General features: G+C 51.6%; 2 protein-coding genes across 4 annotated transcripts in view; one reads left to right on the forward strand and one right to left on the reverse strand.

The window, feature by feature from the left end:
- The window catches only part of WDR33 (WD repeat domain 33), a 107,137-nt gene extending 103,064 nt beyond the window's left edge, over positions 1–4,073 (forward strand). For all 3 annotated transcript variants that reach the window (XM_084891993.1, XM_084891995.1, XM_084891994.1), the window contains exons 20-22: positions 66–158; positions 797–1,012; positions 2,982–4,073. In XM_084891993.1, the coding sequence (XP_084748119.1) occupies positions 66–158; positions 797–1,012; positions 2,982–3,211 (539 nt within the window). In that variant the 3' untranslated portion in view covers positions 3,212–4,073. The remainder of the gene's footprint in view (positions 1–65; positions 159–796; positions 1,013–2,981) is intronic.
- Positions 4,074–4,663: 590 nt separating this feature from the next.
- On the reverse strand, positions 4,664–7,607 carry SFT2D3 (SFT2 domain containing 3). Its single transcript, XM_084892035.1, has one exon. It carries the CDS (start codon positions 6,959–6,961, stop codon positions 6,323–6,325), a length of 639 nt encoding a protein of 212 aa, XP_084748161.1. The 5' UTR covers positions 6,962–7,607; the 3' UTR covers positions 4,664–6,322.
- Positions 7,608–11,733: the final 4,126 nt, after the last annotated feature.

Genomic DNA, 11,733 nt, shown 5'->3' on the forward strand with positions numbered 1-11,733 from the left:
GCGGGGTGGGCAGCGCTGGGAGCGCAGCTGAAATAGCACTGCGTGTGGTATGTTCCTTTGTGTAGGAGGAAGGAAGGGTCTGCTTCCCACTCCTGATGAATTCCCTCGCTTTGAAGGAGGTCGGAAACCAGACTCCTGGGATGGAAGTCGAGAGCCAGGTGAGGCAGGAGACCGCCTGGGGCTGTGGTGACTCCAGGCAGCAGTTCCTGGACCCTGGGGGCCGGAGACCCTACAGGCCCCCCAGGTTCTCTCTCTCCCAACTGGCATCACCACGGAGGCGGGATCGCTTCACCCTGCAGCCAGCAGCCTCGCTGGCGAGCAGGATGGCGAGCACAGACCGCAGGGGGACCGGCTTCTTCCATGGGCCGGGCGCTTCTGCAGGGACCGGCCCAGATCCGAAACAGCAGCACTCTCTTCACTTCATTGTTTTGTTTTTGGAAATTGTAGTTAGGCCAATTAAAGTTTTCACCATCTTAATTGCTAATATGGCAAATACTGTTAGCTATAACTCTCATAAATGAAATCTCCCCTTGGGGTCCCCGGAAATTTTTAAGGCTGTAAAAGCTATCCTGAGACTTAAAAGTTTGAGATCCACTTTTCTGGACCTTACCTGCCGCTTAATTCAGGTGGTAGGTTGATTTCTGATCTTGACCTTTCGTATATGTACTCACGGTGTGTTTCTTGCATTAGTGACTGTTGGTTCTCACATTGTTACTAATTCTTAACAGCATAATTTCCGTCTGCTTTTGGTCATATTGTAATATGATGAGATTGTCCGTCTGTGTTTCTGTTGCAGGGCCAGGTCACGAACATTTCCGTGATGCTCCTCGCCCTGACCATCCCCCTCACGACGGTCATTCCCCAGCTGGCAGAGAGCGCTCCTCTTCTCTCCAAGGCATGGACATGGCATCCCTGCCACCTCGAAAGCGCCCCTGGCATGATGGGCCAGGGACCTCTGAGCACAGAGAAATGGAAGCCCCCGGGGGTCCTTCGGAGGATCGAGGCGGCAAAGGTAGGTGGAGGCCGGTTTCCGGTCTGGGAGCTGTGGAGGCCTCACCCCCAGCAGCCCCTCCTAGGGATGCCTGTTCCCTCTGCCCCTGCAGGGCACCTGGCTCCCTCCCGGGCACAGGCTGCGGGAAGGCACACACTCCCCAATGCGGAGCAGATGCAGTTTGTGGGCTCACTCCTCAGCCAGCGGCGCTCTCACTCAGGCTGGCGCCCTCGCCTTCTGCACAGCTCGCCACTTGCTTGCAAGAATCTGCTTTGCCCTGGCTGGTGTGGCTCAGTGGTTGGGCATCGCCCTGTGCGCCAGGAGGTCATGGTTCCATTCCCAGTCAGGGCACAGGCCTGAGGAGTGTGCAGTAGGCAGCTGATTGACGTTTTGCTTTCCCATTGATGTTTCTTTTTCTCCCTCTCCCTTCTCTTCTCTCTCAAAATGCTTAAAAAAAAAAAAAAAAAAAAAAAAAAATCTCTGCTTTATTCAAGTTCAGCTCTTTGTCGGGGTGCCCAGCACTGTCGCTGTTGGGGTGCTTTCTGCACGGATGCCTGCTTGGAGCCCTGGAGCACTCTCCGCAGTGTGTGGGGGTGGGCTGGTCCTCGCCCAGGCTCCGCCGTTTCAGCCCACAGTCACAAAGACGGGAAAATGGTCTGAAAGGGCTGTTTTCAAGTGGGGGGCATAAAGATTATTTCTACAACTTTTGGATCTTTATTATTATTTTTAAATGTTTTTATTAATTTCAGAGAGGAAGGGAGAGGGAGAGAGAAATATCAATTATGTGAACTGACGGGGAATCAAACCATGACCTCCTGGTTCATAGGTCAATGCTCAACCACTAAGCCACCCAGTTGGGCTGGATCTTTGTTTTTGATGCAGCACTAACATTTAGCGAGGGCAGGAGCCACCTAATGCTGACGACAGCTCTGGTCCCAGGTTAGACAGGGCTGTGGTGCGGGGTGTGGTGTGGAGGCTGCTGGAAAGACTGCCATGTGCTCCATACCCAGGTGACCTGTCTCCCTGACAGAGTTCTGGCTTTTGTTCTTGGCAATTGTGTGGCCCTTCTCCGAGCACACCCCTCAGCCACCAGATCTCCCATCTCAGCACCCACTTTGGTGCTGGTCTGCAGGGGCACTCAGCACGCTGTTTGGGTCCTTGGTTGAGGCCGGTGGCTAGTGTGAAAATTACATCCCAGCGGACAGCTCTTTGCCCTGCGCCTCTGGGGTTGGGCTGCACTTTGTAAGAAAAGAAGCTAAAATTACTCGTTGGCTAACTTTCCTAACCTCTTTTTCTTTTTCTTGTTCCATTAAAAAATTTAAGGCAAAATGAGTTGTCAATAATCTTCTGATAATGCATTACGGGAGAGGTGGCCAAATTCTAGCATCACATGAGGAAAAAAAATTTAAATCAGAATTTTAGTGATACCTAAGTTTGTGTGTCCAAGCCTAGGACAAATAGAGTAACTACCCCTGGGAGAAACCATTCTAAAAACTAGCATTTTTCTTTCTACGCTTTTGTTTTTCAAGAAATATTTTATTTCACTACGTAAAAGGAAATCAGAGTGCCACCTAGCTGTGGGCTAACCTAGTGAATGCTCGTTCTAGGCCAGCATCTGCAGCCCCCTCGCCGCAGGTGCTTCCCGCTAGACCAGGGCTGTGGCACAGGAGGTGAAGGGACTGTGCACCGGTGAGGCCTGGCGTGCCCATGACCCCCAGAAGGTGCTGTGTCTCCTGGCCTCCCGCTGTCTGTCACACAGCCTGCAGAACATGGGTCTAGCTGATGTGAAGGGGCCTGGCTGGGAGTGACAGTGGTCGAGAAGAGGGTGGAGGCACAACCCTTAGTGCACCGAGTGCTCGTGTCCTTAGAGCTGTTTGAGAGAAAGACCCAGAAGCATTGTGCTGTCACCACAGAGTACAAGTTTGTACCAGGAGTTAGTAGTAGTCTCTGATGTTAACAAGTCACATGTCAAATCAATGTTTCATTTTAGGCCGAGGGGGCCCAGGACCTTCCCAAAGAGTGCCGAAGTCTGGGCGCTCCAGCTCCTTGGATGGAGACCACCATGACGGCTACCACAGAGATGAGCCTTTCGGGGGCCCTCCCGGCAGCGGCCCTCCTTCCAGAGGGGTCCGGAGCAGCAGTAACTGGAGTAGAGGGAGCACCATGAACTCTGGTCCGCCACGGCGAGGGGCTTCAAGGGGTGGTGGGAGGGGCCGGTAGAAGTTGGGGTGAGTACCCCCGGCCTCTCTGGACAGTATTTAACTTCTCGTGGACTCACCGAGAGAAACAAGGAAGCCTGCACCTTGTCGCCCTGAACTCTTCTGGGGCAGCTGAGCCGGAGCCCGAGGTCTTCGGGTGAAGACACTGCTGCTGGCCCCGAGCAGCGGCCTCGTCCTGTCCTGCCCCTCACTGCCCGGCTCCTGCATTGTTCTGTGAGATAAACGCTGGAATTTTTTTTAAGTGTCACGAGACAAGGAGCACCTCCTCAAAATTAAGTTTATGTTCAATTGGAAATTTGTTTCTATATGTACAGTTTGTCAGAGAAAAAACATTGTTTTTGTATGAATACAGAATATGATTTATGCAAGAATTAACAGAAAGAACTGGTTGTGATGCGCTTGCCGTAAGGAAACCCTGTTTCCACGTATCCAGTCTGTGGAGGGCGTAGTTAGTGCTTATCCCTGTAGCACTCTTGATGGAGCCGCTGTCAGTCTAAATCAGTTTCACCTGTGAACTTGGTTTTTAAATTCTCATCCAGCCATTGCTATACTTATTTTTGTAATAGAGCAATACCTTAAAACTATAACATAGGTTGAAGTAGATTCAAAGCCTTGGTTAAACACATTCTGGCAGATGGAAAATTATGAGGAAGAGAAAATACTCTCATCCAAGCAGGGGTTCTCCCTTGGGTGCATCTCCTAATAATCACCTTAGACTCAACTGCCTTGTTTCCGACGAGAGGAACTGCTGTAAGCCAGAAATGAACTACATGTATCCTTTTGATGACTTTAAATCATTTCACAAATTGTTCAAGTTGAAAAGAATGGACCAAAATGTCTAAAACTACTTTGTAAAACTTCAATTGCTTTCTCTTCCATACCAGCATTTATAAGGCTGAGGAGAGTCCTAACTTAAAGCCAGGAAGTTATGGTCTACAACAAATCTCTTTTAGTTTTAAATGTTACATTTGGCCCCATTTGGAATGGATGTCAGAAGTTCAGTTTTAAAAGGGCTCCATAGTACTTCCTGTAGTGGCCCTTACTTTGTTTTTATAAGAGGAAAAGTTTTTATTGGAGTTGGGCATTGGAGACAAGCTTTCTGGGCAAACTTGGTGGTGCTGCTTAGAAACTCCCCGTCCTAAGGGGTGTTGACAGCACATGCAGAAGAGTGAAAGCTATAACTTCTGCAGGGAGGGAATGGCAGGCGCCCACCAGGGTGTCAGGATTGCTAAGGTAAAGCGGATAATTTTCTGTTCTTTATCAGCACCGCAGGCAAACATGACTGGGTAGCTCAAGACTGCTTAGGTTTGTGGCTCTTCGTTTTGCCCTCCACTGGTCCATATCAATTCTGAGCAAAAAAGGGATTTTTTTTTTCTGGGAATATGGTAAGAAACTTTAACATTTTAGGCTCTTTAACTTTTAAACACAGTACCTCAGTAAGCAGAATAGGAGATCACATTTAAGAAAAGTTTTTATTGAGTTCAGAGAGGGGAAGAGGAGGGAGGGATAGAAACAATGTTGAGAATCATTGGTCTGCTGCCTCTTGCACACCTGCCACGGGGGATCAAACCTGCAACCAGGGCATGTGCTCTGACCAGAAGCAAACCTTGAGCTGCTTCATGGGTTGGGGCCATTGAGTCACACCAGCCAGGCCAGATCAAATTTTGAGTATGAATTAGAAAAAAGTGGAAGTCTCTACATTATATATTTATGAAATAGTTATATATACACACACACATTTTAAAGCATCACTATTGAAATATGTTGTGCTTTCAATTTTATAAAAGGTAGATTTTCAGTGTTGAATTCTTGAGAAAAAGTTGGGAAAGCAATATTTACAAACATCATAAAAATGTGCTAATTATGGTAAAATCTTCAGTTGTGAAGATTCTAGAGAAATTTAGAATTAGAGATTTTAACTAGCAGGTAGTAAGAGCAGCCAGGAGCACAAGATTTTCCAGTTAAAAAAAAATAAATCTCTCCCTGAAAACTGCATTTGCTTTTACACTTGAGGTAGGTAAGCCTGTTTACTGGTCCAGGAACCAGAAGTCATCTTAACGGAAGGCTGTGGGGAGGGGGAGCTGGGAGTGGCCTGTAAGCGCCTGTGGATGCATCACTAGTGTCACCTTCAAGGCAGGAGTGTGTGGAGGTTGGGTGGGAAGAAGAACAGGAACCGCCTGGAGCATGGGAATCCGAGGCTCTAGAGCAGCCACGCCCCGCCGCCCCGGGGCTGAGTGAAGTGATCTGCAGTTTGGCTCTTCCAGGAGCTGATGTCAGCTGAGAACCGCCGAAATCCTTCTAACATTCTAATACATTTCCCATTCTGGTTGATACACAGCGACTACCCATGCAGTCTTATGGACTCATCCGAATATTCAGCCCATACCTTCTGGCAATGAATTAGGTGTGCAATCAAGTCACAGAAAGCATGCTGGACCCAAAAGGAAAACTCAATCAGATGTGAAAAGCATCGTACGTTGCATTGGGCTTGCCCAATTCAATCGCTTCAAAAGCAGATAAAGATGACACTTGACTGTGGTTTCCATCAAACCCGGGCGCTCTGGTTGCAGAATTCCTCCTCAGGAGGCCCTCATCTCAGTTCCGTCCAGACCGCTGGCGCCGCCGGCTGCCCGGCACCGGAGCCTGGGCGGACCGCGCCGCGGGCCGGGCCTGCTGGGCACCCGCACGGTCCGGGCGCGGCCGGGCGGCGCTCACCCCGGGCGGGCGGGGCAGTGGGTCGGCGATCCTCTCGTCATGGATGCGCTCTTCCTCTCCGAAATCAGGTTTTAAAACAAGTTTTTACCGCTCAAACCGTGGTCTCTCGATTCTCAACCACTGAGCACACCGGCCGGGCATCAGTGCAGATTTCTAGGTCCTCTGCTTTCCTCAAACCTCATAAAGCACATTTATCATTTCAATGAAAAACGAAGCGAACCCTCGTAAGTACTTAAAGCCGTCCGGTGGCTAAGTTACTGTTAAGCCGATCCCTCCATGGGTCCACTCACAGTGAGGGATGAGGAACAGTTTTCAGGAGCCGAGAGGAGCCGACGTTTTCCTGCGGGTCCGGAGGGCAGCTCCCGCGCGGCGGCCACTCCGCCGGCGGCGCCGGCTCCTACACCGGCAGCGCCTGGGCGAGGCGGGCGCCCGGGCCCCACCGCCCGAGCAGCAGGCGGAGCGCGGGCCCGGCGCCGCGCGGGAGCAGCGCCAGCAGCGCGGCCAGCAGCGCAGCCACCTGCGCGCAGGCGCCCAGCGCCGTGAGCCACGTGCTGCGCAGGCGCAGCGCGGCGTACAGCGTGCCGCCCAGCGCCGCCGCGTACAGCAGCGCGGGCCGCGAGGGCCGCTCCTCGCCGCGCAGCAGGCGCCCGCACGCCGCGCCGCCCCGCAGGATGGCGGCCCCCGCCAGCGCCAGCGCCGAGCCCAGCGACCAGAGCAGCGCGAACTTGCGGGCGCGCAGCAGCAGCACGGGCGCGTGCAGCGCGGCCAAGCCGAAGCAGAGCGCGGCCAGCAGCAGGCACGCGCCGGCCGCCGCCAGCCGCTGCACGCGCGTCACGGGCGGCAGGCCCGCCGGGCCCGCCTCCGGCTGCGGCTCCGCGGGGCTCGGCGCCCACACCCAGCGCAGGCCCGCGCGGCCCAGCCACGCCCCCGCCGCGGGCTCCTCCGCCGTCCCCGCGGCGAGCAGCGGCTCGGCGGCCGCCCCGCCGGCTTTCCCCTGCGCCAGGTACTCCTGCAGCTCGCGGTGGACGCCCGCCATGCCGGGCCTGGCGCGCCGTGCGCGTCCTCGGAGGCTGCCTGCCGGAAGCGGCTCTCCTCCCACTGCCGGCCGGCCGTGGGCGGCGGCGGGGCGGGGCTGCGGCTGCGCGGAGGGGCGGGGCCGGCCCGCTGCGTCTCCGCCCCCCTCCCCCGCAGTCACCCGCGCAGGCGCCCTGCGGCCCGCCTCCTGGCACACCCAGTTTGGGGGGGGGGGTGATAGGGAGCTCCTCTGGGGACGAGCCTTTTGGTGTGTTACTTTTTAATATAAATTTGAAGATCTAATTGACCTGTTGAACGATTTGTGAGTTGCCAGCTGTGTGTTTTGACCTCATGGACGTCAGGATCCTGGGTGCGCCGTGCTGCGTAGTTTTACAAGAGGTCACAGTTGGGGAAATTGAAACACACGGGGATCGATGTGTTTCTAAAACTGCATGCTAACCTGCAATGACCTTAATAAACTTTTAAGAAGTTTAGACAGGCAGGACTGGAAATTCTATAAACTGCCACAAGCTACCGGCCAGTCTGTTGTAAGTTTGGGGTGAGTTGTATTTATGGACAAGCCCAGCCAGAGGCCAAGCAGTAAATTCTTTGGCTTGAGGAAGTAGTGTTTTTTAAAAAATATATAATATATATTTTATTGATTTCAGAGAGGGAAGGAGAGAATCATCAATGATGAGAGGGAATCATTGATCAGCTGCCTCTGGAACACCCCATATGGGATCAAGCCTGACTGGGATTTCCTGGTTCATAGGTTCCACCACTGAGCCATGCCAGCTGGGCAAGATTCTTGAGGAATGTTTATTGGTAGGAAATAAGTTTCAGTCTCTAAATCAGATATGGGAAATACTTTTCTAATTCTTAAGTTTTCTTTTCCTGAGGGTGCATGTGTGAAAGTTTCCATTTTGTATTCTCTGGTTCCATTTTATTTATTTATTTATTTATTTATTTATTTATTTATTTATTTATTTATATTTTATTGATTTTTTACAGAGAGCTACAGAGCTAGAAACATCGATGAGAGAGAAATATCGACCAGCTGCCTCTTGGGCACCCCCTACCGGGGATGTGCCTGCAACCAATGTACATGCCCTTGGCCGGAATCGAACCTGGGACCTTTCAGTCCACAGACCGACGCTCTACCACTGAGCCAAACCGGCTTCGGCTTCTCTGGTTCCGTTTTAGATTGAAATACTTTCACACTTGATAATTGTGATCATCAACTACCGTGAGAATTCAAAGCAAGGTCTTGAGATATTTGTACACCCATGTTCATAGCAGCATTATTAATGATAGCCAAAAACTGGAATGGACTGAAGAGTCTATCTTCAGATGAATGAATAGTGGTATCTACACTAATAAAAGAAAAACATGCAAATTAACCATCACTCTGCCACACCCACACCCAATCAGAGTGAGCATGCAAATTAACCCAAAGATGGAGGTTAATTTGCATATTGAGGCATGGAGCGGGGAGTGGTGTGAAGCCTGCTATGAGGGAAAGGGAAGCGGCAGAGGAAGCTACTGGAGTGGTGCTCCAGACAGAAGTGAGGACACGTCGGCTCCCAGGCAGCCGGGGAGCGGGGATGTGCCAGCTCCTGGGTAGCTGGAGTGGGGAGCGGGGACTTGCTGGCTCCCTGGAGCCTGGGAGTGAAACCAGGGGCCTATTCTTGTACGAATACCATGCAATGGGCCTCTAGTCTACACTAATAAAAGAGAAACATGCAAATTGACCCTACCTCTGCTATGCCCACAAGCCACACCCACCAGCCAATCAGGAGGGAGTATGTAAATTAACCCAACCAAGATAGCTGTGGCCACAGAGCAAGCAGGAGGCTTGGGTTTCTCCAGCAATGGAGGAAGCCAAGCTTCCCGCCCGCTCTGGCTGGCCCTGGCCTCCGCTCAAGGCTATGAAAGTTTCAATTATAAAATATAAATAAAGCTGAGACCGGTTTGGCTCAATGGATAGAGCGTCGGCTTGGGGACTGAAGGGTCCCGGGTTCGATTCCGGTCAAGGGCATGTACCTTGGTTGCGGGCATATCCCCAGTGGGGGGGGTGCAAGAGGCAGCTGATTGATGACTCTCTCTCATCGATATTTCTAACTCTCTATCTTTCTCCCTTCCTCTCTGTACAAAATCAATAAAATATATTTAAAAAATAAATAAATAAAATATAAATAAAGCCCAATAAAAATGACTGCGGTCATGGAGCAAGCAGGAGGCTTGGGTTTCCCTGGCGATTGAGGAAGTCAAACTTCCTGGCCTGCCCTGTCCTCTGCTCAAGGCTACAAAATTTCAATTATAAAAGATAAATAAATCCCAGATACCAAGGCCTCCGCTTGGGTTGCCGGGGGGGGGGGGGGGGGGGGGCATCACCGGCCTGCAAACCACCACAGGCCCCTAGCCCAGGCCACCCCATGCCCCAAGGGTACCCCCATCCTGATCTGGGACACCCTTCAGGGGAAACCAGCTGGCCCCCACCCGTGCACCAGGCCTCTGTCCTAATAAAAGATAATATGCAAATTGACCATCACTCCAACACACAAGATGGCTGCCCCCATGTGGTCAAAGATGGCTATCATAAGATGGCCAGCAGGGGAGGGCAGTTGGGAGGGACCTGGCCTGCTTGGGAAGGCAGTTGTGGGGGGACTTGGCCTGCTGGGGAAGGCAGTTGGGTGGAACCAGGCCAACAGGGGAGGGCAGTTAGGGGTGACCAGTCTGGCAAGGGAGGGCAGTTAAGGGTGACTAGGCCTGCATGGGAGGGCAGTTAGGCATCAATCAGGCTGGCAGAGGAGTGGTTAGGGGATGATCAGGCTGGCAGGCAGAAGTGGTTAGGGGCAATCAGGAAGGCAGGCAAGCGAGCAGTTGGGAGCCAGCAGTCCTGGATTGTGAGAGGGATGTCCTACTGGAATTGGGCCTAAATGGGCAGTCGGACATCCCCCGAGGGGTCCCAGATTGGAGAGGGTGCAGGCTGGGCTGAGGGACACCCCCTCTTCCAGTATGAATTTTGTGCTCCGGGCCTCTAGTCCTTATAATAAAAGGCTAATATGAAAATTATATCTTCTAGAGTTCCATCCACTGGGAGTTTGACTATGGGGCTGTGTAGAACGAACGAAGGCCCCAGCCAGCAGCTGGCAGCCAGGGAAAGGAAGGCCCTGCTCAGCCCTGATCAGCCAGGTCTAGGGACCCTACCCCTGCACGAATTTCCTGCACTGGGCCTCATATATATATGCTAGTGGCCCAATGCAGGAAATCATGCGCAGCCTGCCATCAGAGCCATCTTCTGCCCGCTTGCCAGTCCCCAGTCCGGCCCCACCGCAACCCACCCCTGTTCCCTGTGGTTCCCCATGTGCCATCCAGAGGTCAGAGCCTATGGGAGGGGGGAGGGACCAAGAGGTCTGCCTTCCGCCCTCTTGTCAGTCCCCAGTCCCAACCCGCCGCCACTCACCCTGGTTCCCTGTTGGCCATCCAGGGATTGGAGCCTGCGGGCTGGGGGGAAGGACCGAGAGGTGGTTAATGCACCTTATAGCAAATGGTTGATCGGTCATTCTGGTCATCAAGCCATTATGTTGCTGGCCTTTTATTATATAGGATATATAAGGATACACACACACACACACACACACACACACACACACACTAGAGGCTCGCCTGTTCCCTTTCACAGTCCAGGAGCCCTCGGAGTTTCCTACTGACACCTTAATTCCCAAGCCACAGTCTGACCTCCCTCTGTGGGAGGCAACCGGGCTGATCAGGGAAGGCGCCACCCTGCCACCTGCTGCCGCAGCCTGCCCTCACCCTCACAGCTGCCGGGCTTGTCCAGAGGAGGTCCCACTATCCTCATTAGCACATTATGCTTTTATTACATATATATATGCACGAGTGTGTATATACATATATATACACACACATAATGGAATAGGATTCAGTGTTAAAAAGGAAATTCTGACACACATGCCCTTAAAGCTGGGGTGACAAGGGGAGATTCTTGCCTGCCAATCACACGTGGATGGAGATGGTGCTCAGAACGGGCATGGCCATTGCAAGGATATGAAGATTTGGAATACGTACCTCCCTTGTGCTAAACTTGTGCTTTTGGGATTCCGGGACTCACTGCTCAGGCCATTCTCTCTCAGTTCTCTTGCATTTGTCTGTATGGCCCATGGCCATGCAGATCCAGCATAGACTAATGGGCTGTAACTAGCCTGATGCTGTACTGGACTGGCTCCAACATATAAAGAAAACTCTGGACACTGGCTCTGACTTTAGCTCTACTGAAGCCCCCAACTACACACTTCTAAGGGACTAAGGGAAATGGGACTTTGGATACCCAGAGGTGTAATTCCATGGAAGTAAAGTTTTCTACCATCTCATTCTCCAACTGGGCCTCAGGAAATGCTTATTCCAGGGGTACCCCATAAACCCCACTCCCAATAGGGGGAGATGTGGTATGCTCCCCTATCATACTTGTCCTTTATAGCCTTGTTTATAATCACAAATACTTGAAATTGATGTCCAAAAACTACAGGTATGTTACATCGACTACAGGTAAAGTGAATTATGTTACATCAACCAATGCAATTCTTGTCGTAGCTACTAAGATAGTAATCATGAGGACAATGAGGAAATTTGGGTTATGTTTTTGAACATTATCTGAATAAAGCAAACTATAACTTTATATCTGTGAAACAAACTTTGACCATCTGAGCAGATGCTTTAAAATTTCTTACTTTATGTCCATACTGACAAAATATTTCAAATATTTTAGTAATTCTT

The sequence above is a fragment of the Pipistrellus hanaki genome (genome assembly GCF_964339955.1).
Source record: "Pipistrellus hanaki genome assembly, chromosome: 8".
NCBI classification, from domain to species: Eukaryota; Metazoa; Chordata; class Mammalia; order Chiroptera; family Vespertilionidae; genus Pipistrellus; species Pipistrellus hanaki.

Bases quoted from the DNA above. Each gene is read 5' to 3' on its own strand.
- SFT2D3 (XM_084892035.1), bottom strand. From the start codon at position 6,961: ATGGCGGGCGTCCACCGCGAGCTGCAGGAGTACCTGGCGCAGGGGAAA.